We start from the raw sequence: 19,687 nt of genomic DNA, 5'->3' as shown, positions 1-19,687 counted from the left end.
GGGGGGGGGGGGGGGGGGGGGGGAGGAAAACAAAAGGAAGAACATTGTAGCAATATGAACTATACTTACTCAGTTTCAAATGATTTATATGAATGCTAATCTTCTCGGATTGTGAATTTATTCATATTTGTCTCTGTTGTTCTATTTGAATCATCTATCTAATCCATACTAAGCGTTGTCCAATTTATTAGAGCCCAAATTTTTAACCAATTTTCTACAAATTTATTGTCCTGGATCGGCTAGGTCAGCATCCCACATATTTTGGGCTTGGGTCGTCGATAGTGCCCTTACAATACACATATATAAATAATAAAAAAATGATCAACCAAGATTCCAACGCCTTCTTCATTAATTATTAGGAATTCAAGATATTAATTGTCCCTCTTTTTCTTAAAGAAGAAGAAGAATATATTAAGGGGCCATTTGGTAATGTTATTCTAGTAACGTTGTTTGTATTTTTTGAAAATATGTGTAGATGAAAAAGTGTGTGAAAATACATATAATATTATTTAAATACTAAAAACTGTTGCCCAAAATACCCTACTAAATAACCCCTAATACTCTCTGTTCATAAACAGTTCAACATCCTAAAGTATCTGAAGATACATTTATTTATTTTTATTTTTTGTTTTTTGATGGGATGCTGGAAGGTACAATGATTAGCTTGACGGGGAATGTGACAAAATCTTTTATGGAGTAAAATACGAGAAAATACTTTCCTTTGTATTTTTTTTTGAAAATATGTTTTCTTAATTTCTAAATTTAGGAAAAGGTTTTGCTTGGAGTCTTGGACTCTTACCACTAATAGAAAGATAACATGAGTTGATTGTCTAGAGCTAAACTTTGTCCTTAACATTTTTTTTTTTGGGGATGGTAAATGGTCCTTAATCCTTATTCACTTAGACTTTTGAAAAGCTCTTATTGAACAATCATGTACAAAAATACACATTTTTAAAAGTGTAAATTGTAAATTACATTCTTAAAGTTTAGAGGTGTTTAAATTTTACACCCTAAAATTTCAGAATTTAAAATTTACCTTCTAAAGTTAGGGGGTATTTGGTTTTTACATCCTGATGTTTCAAAATTTGGATTTTACCCTTTAAAGTTTGAGAGTACTTGGATTTTATACTCCCAAATTCTAAAATTTTAGGGTGTAAAATCTAAACACTCCGAACTTTAAAAAGTAAAATCTAAGCACCCTTAAAATTTATAGGATAAATTTAAATTTTGAAATGTTAAGATGTAAAATCCAAACACCTTCAAATTTTAGAAGTTAAAATCTAAATTTTGAAATATTAAAGTATAAAATTCAAACACCGATAAATTTTAAGAGTGTAATTTGTAATTTACGCTCAATAAAATTTTCTTTTCTTAATTTCCGACAAATAACATTTCACGAACTAAAAAAAGAACGTAAATCAGGCTGCCACGATTTCTTATTTTATTTTTTTTTCTGGTATCAGGTATGCTATGCACATCACATCCAGTGATATAGTGTACTATTGGATAGTTTTGGAAATTAATTTACCATAAACTTGGGAAGGTGTCACCCACAAACGAGGTCGTTTTGCATGTGATAAAATCCACCGACGACGTTCTTAAAAATAAAAAAAAAAAAATTTAGGCCCAATCAAAAAGTGAAGAAAATAAAAACACTCTCATAAATATAATGCTATTAGAAAAACTGGCGCACCTTCGTCCTAGAACTACCAATTCAACGCCATAGTTTTTCTTCCAAACCCCTTCATAGGGCTACCAAACCCTCCTCAGTTGTCTCTCATTTTCTCTCTCTCAAACGCACTGCACCCATATTTTCTTCTGGGGAAACATTTCTCGATCTCTGACTCGAGCATTAAGGTGGTGTTTCCGATTCACAATCTTATCTCCATTTTGTTTTGGGGCTCAAGATCTGTGTAATCCACCGACGACGTTCTTAAAAATAAAAAAAAAAAAATTTAGGCCCAATCAAAAAGTGAAGAAAATAAAAACACTCTCATAAATATAATGCTATTAGAAAAACTGGCGCACCTTCGTCCTAGAACTACCAATTCAACGCCATAGTTTTTCTTCCAAACCCCTTCATAGGGCTACCAAACCCTCCTCAGTTGTCTCTCATTTTCTCTCTCTCAAACGCACTGCACCCATATTTTCTTCTGGGGAAACATTTCTCGATCTCTGACTCGAGCATTAAGGTGGTGTTTCCGATTCACAATCTTATCTCCATTTTGTTTTGGGGCTCAAGATCTGTGTTCCTCTTTGTCTCGGTGATGTGTACCTCAAAATCTCTCTGATGGGTTTCATTTTCATGCTTTAATTCTGTTGTTACTGATCTTATTCCAAAAGGGTAGTGAAATATCAGCTAAATTTCATAGATTTTTGTTTTTCTGGTATTTATTTCGAATACCCATGTCTCAGATTTTGCTGTGAAGTCCTTAACTGCTTCATTTCCTTTCAATTTTGATTCATATGCCTCTCTCAGTTTGCAATCTCGGTTTATAGCTCTTTAAATTTGTTGAAGATCTACTAGGTTTTAGCACTTAATTTGGCTGAATATATATTGGATTAGAGTTTAAGAGTTTGTAATGTCTTCGATTCGATTGGATTCTGCGAAGCAGTACTATGCCACGAGCAGTCTCGTGGTTGGGTACGCGCTTTGCTCTAGCTTGCTTGCTGTGATAAATAAGTTTGCCATAACCAAATTCAATTACCCTGGCCTTTTGACTGCATTGCAGTATCTAACTTCTGCTCTAGGAGTTTGGGTTTTGGGGAAGTTGGGATTTTTGCACCACGATCCATTTACAATTGAGACTGCCAAGAAGTTTTTACCAGCTGCCATTGTTTTCTATTTGGCAATCTTTACCAACACGAATCTTCTTCGCCACGCGAATGTGGATACATTTATAGTGTTTAGATCATTGACACCCCTTTTGGTTGCTCTAGCGGATACAACGTTTAGGAAACAGCCGTGCCCGTCAAAGCTCACTTTTTTGTCATTGGTGATTATATTGGGTGGAGCTGTTGGGTATGTGGCAACGGATTCAGCTTTTACTTTGACTGCGTATTCATGGGCATTTGCTTATTTGGTGACAATCACGAGTGAGATGGTTTATATCAAACATATGGTGACGAATCTTGGGTTGAACACATGGGGTTTTGTGTTGTATAATAACTTGTTGTCATTGATGATGGCTCCCGTGTTTTGGTTTCTTACGGGAGAGTATGTCGACGTGTTTGCTACGTTGGGAGCTAATTCTGGGGATTGGTTTGATCTTGTTCCATTCTTGGCAGTTTCATTGTCGTGTGTTTTTGGATTGGCCATCAGTTTCTTTGGATTTGCTGCAAGGAAAGCAATCTCTGCTACAGCTTTTACAGTGACTGGTGTTGTGAATAAGTTTCTTACGGTTGCCATCAATGTGTTTATTTGGGATAAACATGCCAGTCCATTTGGTTTGCTGTGCCTCCTCTTTACACTTGCTGGTGGAATTCTTTATCAGCAATCGGTTACTGGAGCTGGCAGTGCTCCATTGCAGCGTGAGTCTATAGCTTCAAAGCAGACTGACAGTGAGAATGATGGTGATGATTTTGGAGATGAGAATCAAGGAAAGGGCATGCCTGGTAAACTTGCTTCTGTATGAAAGGTTTTGTTGGCTATATTTCATCTTTTTTAGCCCATTGATGGAGAGGCCAAGTGGGGAGTTTGAAGTTTTATGTCTAATATTAATATTTAAGAAATTTTCTGTATGAGATCATATTTATTATTATCTTTAGAATTTAAATTCTGTAAGAACTTTCCCAGGATCCCAGGAATGTTTTGGCATTGGCAAATGATTGTGTTTTTGTTCTTTTACAATTCTATAATGTTCTTGTATTGCTTTTAGGGAGTAATACTAATTGTTGCATGTATTTTTGCTTCCTCAGGGGATTCTCCCCCTCCCCCTCTTCCTCCTCCTTTCTTTTGGAATTCTTTAAATAAAGCTTTTGTCAATCAAAAAGACAAGTGATGGATCCTAGTGGACTTGGTAATGTGATTATTATACACCCACTTAGTGATTTCAAGGTTGATTTTAAGGCCTCTCTGTAATTGAGTAGGCTAGTGGCCTTCAACTCACTTCCATGCAGATGTTAACGGCTAAACGTTAGTGGAAAGAAATTCTTTATGGCTTTCTGAACTGAAGAACTTCCTTGCACCTCATATACTCAAAGCAGCTGAGTGAGCTTGTTGGTTGTGGAAATTATGATTGGTTCTGCTTTCTATAAGGTGAACATTGGATTTTTCTCAGACACAGCAAATGTTGTGTAGCTTGTTATAATGAATACTGTTTAATTGTCTCTAAGAATACGACGGAGTAGTTTTGAGTGCTTGCCTTCCATGGTAGTCGGAGGTGAGCTGGTGCTCACCTAGGCATCGGGGTGAGGCGAGGTGCTTGCCTTTAGAGCCAAGATGACCACCTTAAGCCATGAAAAAGGTTCGAAGGCGAGAGCCTTAGGCTTTTTTTTAAATCCCCCCATTATTAATAGAAGGTTGTTGTAATACAGTACACATTATTAGATAATTAGTTTATAGAAGCTTGTTATAAAACCTATTTTTAGATTAATTAATTTATAAAAATTTGTCGTAAAAGTTAAAACTTATTGTTAGATTAATTAATTTATTATTAATTAATTATTAAGCCTATTTTTGACATCAATTAGTGGATTAATTTCTTCATGCGACACATTTAAAAAATATTTCAAGACATTAGGTGTATATGATTTAAGTTCTATATGTATGATAACTATGTTTAGAATTTGGCCTCTCACTTTAATCACTTTTTTATCGCCTCATGCCACGAACTAAACAAGGTGTTGGCTCCTATGACGACCTCGTTGCCTTTTGTGATAAGGATAGGATATTACTATGCAGCACTGAGCTGCAGCTAATTCAATTTTGTGTCAGTAATGGTAAATTGCTCTTAGGAAAGGCTTACTGATAAATCATAATTTGTAAATGTTAAATGGTTGAGCTTATTGGGAATGCATGGGAACCCAGATCATTGTAAAACTAATCTTTCCTTGTGTGTGCCATTTCTATAATTTCTTCTGGACTTCGGTGTCGGCATGGTTCTTAATTGTAAACAAGGCCTCGGACAGAAGCTAGACCTCTCTGCACTGCTTCTGATTGAGACTGAGATGTCATGTGGATTTGCTCAGAATTAATAACTTTTTCATCGTTTGTGTGCCGACTACTACATGATTCTTTACAGATTGATCTGACAATTGCAATCCAAACCAATAAACTTCTGTTATTGTGGATGGCTTTTAACCGCACAAATCTTATCTCTATGTTGCTTTGGACCATTTTCATTTACTACGATATTTCTTTTTCTCTGTTTAAGGCTATATGCTAAAATCAGATAGACATATAGGTAATCTCAAACTATAGCTGAAAGTTTATTTATTTCTATATAATGCTTTATTAATTCAAGTAAGTAATGATTAGTAATATCTTTCTCTCTTTACGGTTTTGTATCTCTTCTCAATTTAAGTTCTCTAGGTGCAAGAGAGACCTGCTTCACTAGTGAGTATGAATGTTCCTCTTATCGCCCATGCCTTCTTTAGAAGATGCTTAGGGTTGTATTGGGACAAATTTCATTAGATTTTCCATCACTATAAGCAACTGTATGACTGGGTAATACTTCAAGTACACCTTTACCCAAAAAAAAAAAAAAATTCAAGTACACATGCTTGAGCTTGTAGAGACATTTATGTGAAGGATAAAACTTAGGTATAGTATTTTAGGTGTTGTTTCTTAAATTGTCCTCTTAGAATTCAGCTATGTGGTTACTTAACTAATAAAAATATACTTTCATCCCATGAGAAAAAATTAACTTTCATCCCATGAGAAAAAATCCATATGGTAAAATCTTAAGAGGGAAACTAAATATTGTACCTAAGTTTAATGTACTAGTACCTAATGCACAAAAGATCAATGGATTCAAAAGCGAAAAAAAAGATACCTGAGATATATGAATATGGTTCACAATGCAAAAAAATTGGTAAATATCTAAAGAGTATAGGATGGTTCTTACATTACCAAAAATCCCTACAAGAACAAACTCCATCCTTAAAGTGGTGAAACCGAATCCTATCCCGCACTATTATTTCCCTATTGTAAACCCGGGAGATGAGTTTGGTGAAAGTGTGGCAATCACTGCATAGACGAAGGTTTTTTACAACTCGAATTGGGGTACCAGGTTCACTACTTACAAGCCCAAATGCAATGGCTAGCTTCTCACTATGAAGGTTAAGTGCAGTCTCCTTTTCTTCCTCTTCCACATCAAGCAACACTTCTGATTTGTCAGGAACAGAACCGGCTTTCTCTAATCGGTTTATCATGTCTTCTAACATGTCATAGATCTCTGAGGATTGTGGATGTGATGAATCTCCCTTCACAAATTCATGAACAACACCATCAACCTCAATCAAACTGCAACCTGGGGGCTTCTTTATGTTTCTTTCAGCCATGAGTTCCCTAACTTTTTTAGCTTCATCCCACTTCCTTAACGAGCTATATATTTTTGATAGAAGCACATATGTTCCTACATGGTTTGGATCCAACTTTAGAAGCTGTTGAGCTGCTCTTTCCGCAGCCTCAAGGTTGCCATGGATTCTGCAGGCACTCAGAAGCCCTCTCAAAACGAAATGATCTGGTGCCATTGGCATGTTCTGTATCAACTCCTCTGCTTCAGCTATGCAGCCAGCTCGGCCTAGTAGGTCAACCATACAACCATAGTGTTCAATACTAGGTTGAATGCCAAATGTCTTAGACATCAAGTTAAAATGTGAAATTCCTTCATCCACTAATCCAGCATGACTACAAGCTACCAAGACCCCAACAAAGGTAATTGCATCTGGTTTCACCCCTCCAATCTGCATCTCATGGAAATACTCCAATGCCTTCTCCCCTTGGCCACACATTGCCAGACCTACAATCAAGGCCGTCCAAGTCATAACATCTTTCTCAGGAAGTTTTTGGAATACTCTCATTGCAATTTCTATGCTCCCACACTTCGCATACATGTCCACAAGTGCTGTTCCTAAGGCAACATCGACCTCAATTTTTTCCTTCCCAATATAGGCATGCAACCATTTACCAAGCTCAAGAGCACCCAAATGGCTGCAAGCAAGCAATAAGCTTACCATAGTCACCTTATCCCCCTTAATGCCCTTGAGTTGCATCTCTCGAAAGAGTAACAATGCCTCCTCATAATCACTATCCTCAACATGTCCATTGATCATAATGTTCCAACAAACCAAATTCTTCTCTGGCATGTTGTCAAATAAATCCCTAGCAAGTGACACACAACCACACTTGCAATAAGCATCCATAAGAGCCGTAATAAGGACCGCATGGAACCCCAAACCATTCTCATCAATGTACTTATGCACCCGTCTCGCTGTTCCCAAATCTCTCGCTCTAGCACACGCAGTCAAAACATTAACCAAAGTAACCTCATTAGCTTTCGCACCCTCAATTTCCATCCTATCAAAAAGCTTAATAGCTTCACCCGGTTGATCCCATTGCGTGTAAGCTCCAATCATGGTCGCCCAAGATACCACACACTTATCAACCATTTTGTCAAACACCTTGTGGGCCGAAACCAAGCACCCGCAATGCGAGTACATATTCATCAACGTGTTCTGAATATAAGTATCCGAAGCGAAACCAAGCTTAGTAGAATGACAATGCAGCTGTTTCCCTTCACGCAAATCCACACACGATTTGAACAACGAAGGAAATGTGAATCTATCAGGGACAACAAGACCTTGAGTTATCATTTCTCGGTAGAAAAGAACAGCGTCACGTGGCGAGTTCTTGTTCGTGTAGCCTCGGATTATCGAATTACAAGTGAAGGTTGTGGGATTGGCGATCTGGGTTAAGGCCAAACGAGCATAATGGAGATTCCCTGATTGTTGGAGAGCACAAAAGGCAACGATTCTGCTGGCGGTATATGCGTCGAAGAAAAGGCCGGTTCTGAGCATTTGGGCATGGATTTGCTTGAGCTCCTTCATGTTGGAGCAATTTTCTAGTGAAACTAGACATGGGTGTGGCTGAGTTGAGTTGTTGATGATGTTGCTCTTGTTCTCAGTGGCAATGGCTGTGATGATGGTGGGGTTTTTTGGAAGAGGATTTTCTGAGGATAAGGGTGGTCTGAGGTAGTTGAGGGACAAAGGAGCAGCCATTGCTTTTGCTTGTGGATGTTCGGTATTTCTGTTAAAGAAAGCTCACAATCTCCAGTGCTACAATTTTATATTTATTTATTCATTTATTTTTGAGTAAATGCGAAAATGCCTCTATCATTTGCTCATAAAAAAAAAATAAAAAAAGTACAAATTAGCGTGACAATAAATAAAATTGATGCCACGGTCAACAAGATATTAAATAAATGTTTAGATTGATTTTTTTTTTTGAGTGAGATTTTTAATCTATGGTGTATGCTCCTGATAATTGCTCTTTATCATCAGATTAAGACACTAATTAGTTTTTGGTGTAGATAGAGATTGAACATCAAATCTTTTATTCAACTATTAAAGGTTTTACCAGTTGATTTTGATAATCGGAAAAATATCAATTTGTAAAATTTATGTAGTAAAATTTTTATTCCCAAAATTACTCTTTTTTTATTTATTTATTTTTATCCTTTCAAACATGGTACGCTCTTTTATTTTCCCCTTCCAATAATGAAGAATTCAAATCCCCCCTTAAAAAATTCTTGAATATTTGAAATGGACAATGATTCTTTCACACTCATTATAAATTCATTTTTTATTTTCACATCTACCTTTCATGTTTTAAATGGTGGATATCACATTTTTTACCTTTTAAAATTTATATATTAGCACATCAATTATAGATATTGTATAAATCATTATTTAGATCTAAAATGGGTGTAAAAGAATAATATTAATTAAATCTATATATTTCTTTTGTAAACATCATATTACCCCCCCCCCCCCACCCCACCCCACTTTTCCACAAATACTCCATTTTCTTTTCTATTATATTCTATTCTTTTGAAATCTCAAATACTCAAACCCCAACATAATATTGTGAAATCTATTAAAGTATTAACCCATGGGAAATCTGAGAAAAAAAAGAAAAAGAAAAGGAAAAGGGAAATCAATTGATCTTGGGCATGCTCCAAGGGGCACCTTCTACTTTTCAAGTAAAGATCTAAAGATGTACCCTGTGCACATACTAAGGAGTGTTTTCTACTTTGCAAGTAAAGATAAAATTTTACTGATTTATTATGTATTTTAAGCTTTTGTTAAATAAATAAATAAATAAAACTCTAATTTTCTTAGTTGGAAAAAAAAAGCATTTAGTTAATGTTGGTAATTGTAGGTAATTGTACAGCAATTTCGAAGGCTAATATTAAAATGTGTGCAATGTAGCGTAGAACATGGATGTTGGGTTAGCAGGAAAGGAATAAACCATCTATTGAACTTCTTAGTTGAAACCCTAACAAACTGTTTAATCGCCAAAGGAATAAATGTTATGTTTTTGTGCCAACAATAAAAATTGAAAATGATTAAAGTTTTGAGTTTCTTCTCATTTCTCAATAACCAAACAGAGAGCTATTGATAGATAATAAGAATAGTGGATGGCCTTTAATACTGAACAATGTACTGACATTGCAGTTCTCTCAGTTAGGTGGCATGGTAGAGGCGAAAATAAATTTATTGGGTATTCCAGGAGCATTGCTCCCTCCTCTCACATGAGGCGGGTGGGTCCCACAATAACTTCTTGAGGCAAAAATGTCCAAATTGCTCTTACCTTTAACTTGAATGACTATAATGTCATTTACAATAGGCATGTTGCAAGTTGGAATTTTCTTTTTAATGTTGATATTATATTGATTTGTTTTTCTTCCAGGTCTATGACTATTGAAACTTCTTATATTTATTTTTTCTGTCATTTTTGTCTCACGTTTAATTCTAATGTACCTATGAAATTATTAATAGCACCAAGAGTTTTGTAGTTTAATTGTCACTTTTTGATATTTTTAGCAGAGACATTTAAAGTTCAATTAACTCTCTCTCTCTCTAGGATTTCTCATTTCTATTGAAACATCAATTTTCTATGTAAAAATTCACTAATATTAGAGAACCCTTGGATTTATATATGAATTTGGAACAAAAATCTACTTATGATAAATGAAGTAATCGCCAATGAACCTCACACCTTTTGCAGAATACACACACCAGGATTGAGCATCACTCAAATTTTCTTCCTTATCTTACAATTGTAGCTAATTTGTCTCTTGCGTAAGCTTAAGAAGGAAACCTTGGTGTGCAATTTCAAAATAAATCATGCAAGATTAAGAGTTCTAGCTAATTTTGACAGGTGATCTTAGGATATCTTTGCAAATATGGAGAGTTAATAGAAACAATAAAGTTATTAGTTGTTAGCCTTGAAATTTTCTGCATACCATGTCTTAATGAATAACATATTACAACTCAATGTTGCATAAGAAGCATATGAAAATATAACTTTAGACTTACTTAAATCCAAGGTCATTACCTTTTCTAACCATTAGACTAGTGAGTTCTAGAGAAAGAGTTAACTAGAGAGTGAAATGATGTTGTGCCCTTCTTTTTTTTTTTTAATTTCCTTTTTCATGATGAATGTTCAACTTGTCAGAAGCATTTTTGGTTATAAGGAGTTCTGTATCAAAGTCAATCAAGAGCCAAAAAGAAGATCAGAGTTTATGTTAGAATATCAAAAGAGTTTTCTCTTACTTAAACCTCTCATAATCAACAGGTAACTATCATGTCTCTAATCAATTGTTAACTGTTATGATGAGAACTATTTTGAATTTTTTCCAGTGAAGATGTTAGTTCCTCTGCTTTAAATATTTTTGGTTTGACTTTGTTATTGTTTCATCTATTGAATACTGTGCTTTTCTTGATTGTGGCAGGGCGTATCATGATCCATTGCAGCTAATACATACTGTGGTTTGTTATGAAAACTGGACTGTGATTGATGGCTATCACATTGAAGGCTCAGGCAGGGAGCTATTGTCCAGTTGGTTGTTCAAACCCTTCAAAACCACATTAACATGGGAAGAAAAAGTGGAAAAGATTTCAATGCCAACCTTTTCCATTGTACACTCACTGCTGTAAGTGACCCTAGAAAGAGGGGGGGGGGGGGGGTGTGTGGGTTGAGGCCTGCGGCTGTGTAGTTGCCACTTCTGTTTCAGGTTGAAATGTTGTGATGGAAGGAGAGCAGGCTTCCAGTTGGAGTGTTTTCAAGCTTGGCCCCTCTTGTTGTAACATAAACAGGCTATACAATTTTTTTTTTTTTTGGTAAATGTTAATATCAATTCAATCTACAAACATTCAGGCATTGTCTTAACCAATCCCATGAAAACTAAAAAGATCAGATGAATACATCAATATTAGCTCAACTTTACCCTTTTTTCCAAATTCCTGGGAGGTGGGGGTAATGGGAGTTTAGGGACAAAGCCAAGCTCAATCTTGATATAGCTTGACAGTATAAGTAATAGTTCGAAGTTTATCAAAAAAAAAAAAAAAAAAGTAATAGTTCGAATTACATAAGACATACACAACTAGGTTAATCGTAAGGGCGTTTCTCCAAAAAAAAAAAAAAAAAAGGAGGCACATCGGAAGGGCATCGTACATAGGGTCTAAGATTTAAAAAGTCTCAAAACTTATATAAATGCTTGGGAGTCTTCAAACCCCAGATCATCTAGCATCAGGGACATATTGGCAACTGACACTCAGCCCTAGCCCCAATCAACGATTCTTCAACACAGCATAAAATCATGAAGAATGAATTATTTGTTTTTCTTTTTTCTGATTAATTGTTGCAAAGTCCATAGTTTACCCAATTCTAAAGAGTAAGAAATTGCTTAGAGGACCTTCAAAATTGATCCATCAACTAGCATGTGATCAAAACAACAGAATACAACCAAACACTAAAATTTTCATTAATGATGAAAATTAATCATTTAAAAAATATTTTGAGCATATTGTACAACAGGCAGCAATGAGCAAGAAGCAAAACACGAAGAATCTTGAAGAAATTCTTTAGTGCCTACAACAGAGAGTTTTCATGACGATTTTTCCATCAGCTGTATCGGTTGCAGAATGTTAGTCTTGCTTGTCTCCACGATACAACCATTCATGACCATTTCCTCCAGCATAAAATGTGCTTTCTCCAAATGGAACATGATGTCTAGCTCACACTGTAAATTTAAGTAAAAAGAAACAGGAAAAACCAAATCAACTTCTTTGAAGGAAAAACAAGGAAAGTTGAATTCAGGAGATAGGAATATTAGGAAATAGACCAGGATATAATTTAAAAACATAACTGAATGCAGACTTACCACATTGCCAAAATGACGGTCCATGGTTTCAACCAAGAGATGAATGAATTCCAAAATTGCAAGTTCATTCTACAACATGAAAGCAAGAAAGGGAAATGAATATTGATAAAGATATGCTACAAGGCATTTAGGACAAAGTATGTAATAAGAAAATTTTCTACTAACATATCTAAAGGAGTTCAAAGTTGAGTTTTGAACACATAAAAAAGTGCTTTTAAGTGGGCTCATTTTACAATAAGATATCCACATCTTCACCATTCAGGGTGCAGCCTAATGGTTGGAGGCTTGGGATGAGCATCCTAGGTTCGATCCCCATTAGGAGTTTCCCTAGATTACCTAAAACACGGTTCTAGTGAGTGGGGTTGTGTATCTATAGTTTACTCCCAGGGGTGGGTCCAAAGGACCCTGCCTTGGTGAAGTTCCACGTCATGTCGTCATAAAAAAAAGTCATCCACATCTTCTATAGAACCTAGCCATAACAATGGACTCTCTCTCAATCTCTCTCTCTTATGTAGACTATGAAAGCCAAATCCAATCAACACATTTACATAATACCCTCATTGCATAGAAATGACTTTGAAATTGCACACATAGACAAATTTCCTGAATAGAATATAGTTTTCTTTAGATCAGCATGGTTCATATCATTTTCTTCTCTATGTGGCCACAAAAGTTTCAAAACACAAGCATCTGCTCAACATATGGATCTTACAGAAAAATTTACCTCATCATTGTCAACTCCAACCAGAAAAAACAGTGATGCATAGCGCCTGTATACAATTTTGTAGTTCCGATGCTCAACAAAAGAACACTGTTACCATAAAACAAAACATATCAGCAACAGAAACATCAATGTCTGCCATCACATAAATATACATAAACAACACTCCAACAAAGACCTTCAACTTACTCAGAAAAAAAAGAAAGAAAGAAAAAGATTCCCTAATCAATACAAACAAGAAATATGTTGACAACAAAATGATGTTTTTATTCACCTAACCCTAGGCATGATTCATGTCTAACAAAACCGACCACAACACATCCAAATCAGTGAAATCCAAAATCCTTTTTCAACAACCACATAGCAAGCAATGAATTTTTACCACAACCTCACCCTCTACCAATTCTTGCGGATGAAGGAAGTGCTATTTAAGGCAGAGCTCATTGTTAGCAAACACTAAAATTATAAAATACAAGAACAAAACGACATGAACCAATTTCGTTTGGCAATTGAACCCTAAATCCTTAAAAACATGAGGTTGTAAATTCCATCTAAGGTGACTCTATCTTGATCTCAGTCATTGCTAAGATACTTACAATGGACCCACTAATTCCCTTAATTGGAACAATTTTCTGAAATAAATTAATTGACATAAATCTTAACAGAAAATGATGGATTTGAGCTTTGAAAATTTTGCTCCAACATGAATTCCAATCAAGCCTTAAGTCCATCCATATATGTTCATTAACAAAAAAAAAAATATTTGCACTTTCATACTTCTTAAAAACTAAAAATTGAGACCCAATTCCTAATCTTCAAATACTTTCTTCCAAATGAACCATTTGTAACTTTTCAATCAATTTAATATAACAACCACGCAGTAGTTTATAATTATATACACGAAATTGGGTTTCCAATATAGAAGTTATATCAAAGGGCATTTACTCAAAAATAAAGTACGATCTGGAAATTGATCTGGGGCTTAATCAATTTCCAACAATTTTAAGCAAAGAGCAAAGCAGCAAACTTTCATTAAATCAAATTCGGATTAGAGAGAGAGAGAGAGAGAGACCTGTTGCTCGTTACGGGCAAGGCATTTGCGAACGATTTCACCTTCGAGAGCACGACGTTCTTCGAGAGTGAGGTACTCGTAGTATTGGGCAAGACGGGTTTGTCCTTGTTTGTTTACCATCAATATGAATCTGATCCCCATTTTCTTCTTCACCAGACGCACAGAGAGAGACGTAAGAAAATAAGGTTCTGCCGAGAAAGAAGATAAAACAAAAAAAATGAAAAGTCACCCAAAAAAAAAAAAACTAATAATTTGAACAATTTGTAACCAACAAATTAAATCATGAATTTCCCAAATTTTATAAGCCTTGGTAATCCAATTCATTAATGTTATAGTCACAAATTATTTTATAATATTTTCATAAATTATTGATATAGCCAACTTTTACTGATTATCATCTAGATCCACGACTATCAACATTTTTTTTTTCCAATAACTGACATTTTCCATATTATTTTAAAATTTATTTAAAATTTTCTTTAGAAATTGGTTGTTGTTTATTTTCAATAAAAATATTAATTAGTTTTGGTGTATGTAAAATTCAAACCTTAAAAATTTTTAGGGTAAATTATGTCTCTAACTTTTATACTATGAGTCAATTTGGTCTCTAACGTTTCACTTGTGTCAGATTAATTTCTAATTTTTTGGTATTATGTCAAAATAATCTATGTTGTTAAATGATGGATGAAAAATGCTGATGTGGCTAATAACCAAAATTAAAATTTTATTTTTATGCCACACGGATGACAAGTGTACCGACAAAATTAAACTTAAAAAAAATTAAAGAAATCTTCAATATACCAAGCAAACCCAACCATCTAAAACTAAACACCGCCAACGTTACCATCATCAATAATGTCCACCACAAGTCCTAAGATTTCTTTCTCACGAGAAATTATACAGTTTTCATGGTAGATTACGTCATTTGTCTACCATTTTATTAAAAAACTCCAACCTGTTTAAAATTGCTAAATCAGCTGAGGGTTTTTTTTTTTCCTCTCTTTTATTGGGTATTTGTGTTGGTTTTAGGGTTTTGGTTTTCCTGTTTAGTCTAGAGAAATTAATAGGAAAATGAGATAGCAAAAGAAAATTAGATTTTTCTGGTTCATGATTTGGTGTTCTTAGGGCTGATTTGCTTTCAATTGTTAGGTTCGAAATTAATTTCCTTTGTTTCTCGTTACAAAAAAAACCCGGCAAATTGTGGAGCACTCGATTGAAAACCTTCCGCGTGTGAATAGTCAAGATTTGGTTGCTATTGAGTAGTTCAAATTTTCTTCCTTATCTTATAATTGTAATTGCTTTTCTCTTGCATTAGCTTAAGAAGGAGACTTTGGTGTGCAATTGAAAAATAAATCATGCAAGATTACAAGTTCAGGCTAATTTTAGTAGGAAATCTTAGGTAATCTTTGCAAATATGGAGAGTTAATAGGAACAACAAAGTTATTAGTTGTTAGCCATGAAATTTTCAACATACGATGTCTTAATGAATAACGTATTACTACTCAATGTTGCATAAGAAGCATATGAAAATATACATTTAGTCCTATATAAATCCAAGGTCAGCACCTTTTTCTGACCATTGGACTAGTTAGAGAAAGAGTTAACTAAAGAGTGAAATGATGTTGTACCCTTCTTTTCTTAAAATTTTCTTTTTTATGATGAATGTTCAACTTGCCAGAAGCATTTTTGGTTATATGGAGTTCTATATCAAAGCTAATTAGAGCCAAAAAAAGATCGGTGTTCATGTTAGAATATTAGAAATCTTTTCTCTAACTTAATCCTCTCATAATCCATGATTTTGCTGGAAGAGTTGAGGTAGCGCTGAGTAAAAATATGCCATACCCGCTGGGACCATGGAGATTGAAGCAAAAGCTTTGGAGGAAGGGGTTCTTTTTGCATGTGATGTGGGGGTTCGGGAAGTTATCTTTGAGTGTGACTCATAGATTGTTGCTGAGACTGTGAATAGATCGTGTGAACCACCGACAACTATTCGCAATATAGTTGAGGAAATTCAGATCTTTTCCTCCACTTATCGTACAGCTATGCATCTTTCAATTTCTTGTTCAGTCTTCTTATCTTTTTTCATTAGTGTTTAAGGTTAGAGTGTTTAGGTGATCATTTGAATCACTATCTTCAATGTGGCACTGCCACTGAGTACATTGCATATTAATTACACACTTTGAGATGGCAAGCAAAACTTATAATTATTCAGTTTTTCCACCCTTGTAATGATGAGGAAGTTCCCTAGTGGATAACACTTGGATATTTGAAATATTGACGAAATATTAATTTTAAGATTAAATTTAGTTATAAAATTAGTTGTAATTTAAAACTACAACTTCACTCAATAAAATAAACATTACCATTGATGGTGTACCATGAAATAAGCCAACTCTAAGCTCGTCCATAATGGTCGTTCGTGAAAGAATGGGCACTTTATAAAACAGTCGTCTATGAAAAGGTCGTCCATCAACAAAGATGCTTGGACGACCCCCAAACGAGGATTCCAAGCATGCTCCTCTACACAAGTTAATGAAGTGAACCACATGTTTCTATCCTGAAGCATAAGTAAAAATCGACGTTCATTGTTACAAGTTATTACTAAATACTTCCAAAAACGATTATGGAAAATAAGATCAAATAATCTAACTTCCATGATAGTTGTGAAAGTTAACCCCGAATCCTTCGACCTCCTCAAAGATGAGAAGTTACTACACAAGTAACTGCTTTTAGTGTGCACTATATAAACACTCATTTATGACAAGAAAATGTAAGATTGAAACATTTTCCAAAAAGTTGGAACTCCAGAATTTGAGAAAGAAACTAACTTAAGCATTGAAGGATTCTTGGCCGGTACACCCCGGTCACCTTTGATCGTGTGTTTTCTTTTTCAAGCCTTCCAGATTATTGAAATTCAGCATTTAGCTTACTGATTTTCTGTGCATCATCAACTATATATTTTGAAAATCTATCCATTAAATTGCATGTTTTTTACGCTCATAATACATATGTCAAATTTTGTGTCAATTGGATATTATTTATTATATGATCTATAAACTTATATTTTATGCATAATTTTAAACTACAAAAACTTTCGATTTAAACAATTTATTGATGACATCACTATTGATCTTTAATTTTCTTAAAATTTTGCAAGCATGAAGGATATAAAAAGAAGAAGTAATTCAATGATGAATTTGTCAAAATTCACCTTCAATAAAAAGATATTGAGTAAGGTTGTAACCTATGACTACAACTAATTTTGTAACTAAATTTTGTCATTAATTTTATTTCCATTTCTTAAAAAAAGATAAATAAAAAGTAAAAGTTATAAAAATAAATTTATATATTTCTTTTACAAACATCCTATGTTTTTTTTTTTTTTTTTCAAACAAAATTCCTCCCCAAACACAATAGATAAAATAGTTCATATTCTTTTAAAAAAAATAATAGTCCATATTATTTTCTATTATATTGTATTTCATTCTTTTGAACTCTCGATACATAATATTGTATTATCCATTTATGGAATATCAATTGATCTACCTTGTGTACACTCCAAGGGACACGTTCTACTTTCAAGTAAAGATTAATAAGCTAAAAATGTACCTTGTGCACACATAGGTGGGTTTGTGTGAGAGACCGTGCCCTCGGCTCCCTTTTTTATGATGTTGGGCTAAACCTACGTGAGTGGGTGAAGTCATGTTATTGTCTTTCAAAATGGATGTTTGACTAGTTATATTTTTCCCTTTAGATTAAGGGTTTTACAATGGAGTTACCACTTATTTAATTATTGGGATAAATAAGAAAACCAAAATTAAAAAAAAAAAAAAAATCATCATTTTATTAATTTGCAATTGATTTTACATTGACCATAGGAAAATTACATGGCTTTGGTCCTAGATACAATCTAAGATAAAGTACATAACTTTATTTCCTAGTTACAATCTAAAAATCAAAAATTACATGGATAAGCATTTGATCTACTAACCCTTGATCTAAGCTCAGGGGTTATGTTACAAGGTGGGAAGGTGTTATGCACCCATCTTGCCCAGTGAAACTGGTTTTCTAGACTATGGTGGCCAACATTCATATCACATTACCTAACATGTTATCCATCAATTTGCATGTTGAATTCCTTGTGTGTGCATGTCATAAACCCTAATTCAATTTATTAAGCATTTCATTTAAATTGAAAAATAAATTCTAGTGAATGTGTGTGGATGGTGATATCCTAGATTCAAGAATTTAAAAGAATTATTAAACAAATATATTTTTCATGTTTTTTATGTGGATTTGAGATCAAAACTAATGTTATGCATAAAAATGTGATCAACAACCAAGAACATTCAAATATATTCAAAGGAATTTAAATGATGACTATCATGCTTTAATCTCAAATTCTTATCATGACAACATAAAAAAACAAGTTAGGGAAAGGGATTATACTTTCGTGTAAGATCCGCACGGTGGAGGAAGAGACTCTTGGTAGAGGTCCTAAGGGTGGAGGAAAAGAAGAGTTAGGAAAGGGAGAGTGAGTCTCACTCAATACCTTAAGTCTCAAGAAGACCAAGATATGACAAGACTACTCTACTTCACTAGAACTTAAGAGAGGAGAAGAGAAGGATTTTTGTGTGCTTTGGAATGAAGGAAAGGGAGAGTTTATATAGTAGTGGTGGAGGAAATATGAATGGAAGGCCATTTAATGAGGGTTGACAAAGAATCATGAACCTAGACCTCATTTTAGTCTTGGGGAAAATCTGGTGCATTAAATGGAGAGATTAGTGGGAGTGGAGAGCAAGCCAAAATTCGGTTTTTCCGTAACTATTGTAATAGCTTGTAGAGCCAACTTCGAAAAATCATATCTGACTCAATTTTGATCGGAATTGTCTTGTTCTTGTGCTCAAATTGAAGCCCTGGATTTCTAGTTTCTGGGAAAATTAACCTCATTCACATATTCAAAATATTCTGAGAGATATCGATGAAATAGTGAGAAGAGATCATTTGTTAGAAAATGATTTCAGCACAATTAACATCAATAGGTCCCAAATTAGCTTCCAATTAACATTAAATGGCTCCAATCGCTCCCATTTCAGACTTAATTGGTTCCATATTTACTCTAATTAAAAGATAATTGCACAAATTATTCATTGAGTAATTAATGTTTAACCATCTAATTAATTAGGTGCATGCAACCTCACCATAAAATGTAGTCTTAACCAATCAAATTGTGACACATTATTAATCTCAAATTGATTATAATTATAACTAATTAGAATCAATTGTTTATAATCACATATAGTCGGACTTAATTTGTAATAGTGCATCTCGGTCATTAAAACTTGATTTGATGATAACTTTCAATCTGATGGTCCAATTATGACCAGTCGATTTGATTGTTACAACATCAAGATCATTTTGGTGAAATAAGATTAAGGATCTAATGATCAAAATCAAGCTGCATATTTTCAAGGTGAAATTACCCTTTTACCCTCTATGTGA

At 34.3% G+C, this 19,687-nt stretch overlaps 3 protein-coding genes across 3 annotated transcripts; 1 reads left to right on the top strand and 2 right to left on the bottom strand.

The window, feature by feature from the left end:
• The first annotated feature begins 1,987 nt into the window (after positions 1-1,987).
• On the top strand, positions 1,988-3,913 carry LOC112009131 (GDP-fucose transporter 1). Its single transcript, XM_024041473.2, has one exon. The coding sequence runs from the start codon at positions 2,583-2,585 to the stop codon at positions 3,633-3,635; it is 1,053 nt and encodes a 350-aa protein (XP_023897241.1). The 5' UTR covers positions 1,988-2,582; the 3' UTR covers positions 3,636-3,913.
• Positions 3,914-5,982: 2,069 nt separating this feature from the next.
• On the bottom strand, positions 5,983-8,272 carry LOC112009132 (pentatricopeptide repeat-containing protein At1g08070, chloroplastic). The gene has a single exon (XM_024041474.2). It carries the CDS (start codon positions 8,221-8,223, stop codon positions 6,070-6,072), a length of 2,154 nt encoding a protein of 717 aa, XP_023897242.1. The 5' UTR covers positions 8,224-8,272; the 3' UTR covers positions 5,983-6,069.
• A 3,697-nt stretch (positions 8,273-11,969) lies between these two features.
• LOC112020099 (AP-4 complex subunit sigma) lies at positions 11,970-14,424 on the bottom strand. The gene is made up of 4 exons (XM_024052663.2): positions 14,186-14,424; positions 13,117-13,203; positions 12,393-12,461; positions 11,970-12,251 (listed from the first exon to the last, which is right to left on the bottom strand). Exons 1-4 carry the CDS (start codon positions 14,324-14,326, stop codon positions 12,117-12,119), a joined length of 432 nt encoding a protein of 143 aa, XP_023908431.1. The 5' UTR covers positions 14,327-14,424; the 3' UTR covers positions 11,970-12,116.
• Between the last annotated feature and the right edge of the window lie 5,263 nt (positions 14,425-19,687).

This window comes from Quercus suber, unplaced genomic scaffold (genome assembly GCF_002906115.3).
Source record: "Quercus suber isolate HL8 unplaced genomic scaffold, Cork oak 2.0 scaffold_217, whole genome shotgun sequence".
Classification (NCBI taxonomy): Eukaryota; Viridiplantae; Streptophyta; class Magnoliopsida; order Fagales; family Fagaceae; genus Quercus; species Quercus suber.
The sequence above is the reverse complement of the archived record's forward strand: the minus strand, read 5'-3'. Positions and strand labels throughout refer to the sequence as shown.

Bases quoted from the DNA above. Each gene is read 5' to 3' on its own strand.
- LOC112009131 (XM_024041473.2), top strand. From the start codon at position 2,583: ATGTCTTCGATTCGATTGGATTCTGCGAAGCAGTACTATGCCACGAGC.
- LOC112009132 (XM_024041474.2), bottom strand. From the start codon at position 8,223: ATGGCTGCTCCTTTGTCCCTCAACTACCTCAGACCACCCTTATCCTCA.
- LOC112020099 (XM_024052663.2), bottom strand. From the start codon at position 14,326: ATGGGGATCAGATTCATATTGATGGTAAACAAACAAGGACAAACCCGT. The intron at 13,204-14,185 runs GTCTCTCTCTCT...TTATGGTAACAG, and splicing joins TTGCCCGTAACGAGCAACAG to TGTTCTTTTGTTGAGCATCG. The intron at 12,462-13,116 runs GTAAATTTTTCT...TTCATGTTGTAG, and splicing joins TTGGAGTTGACAATGATGAG to AATGAACTTGCAATTTTGGA.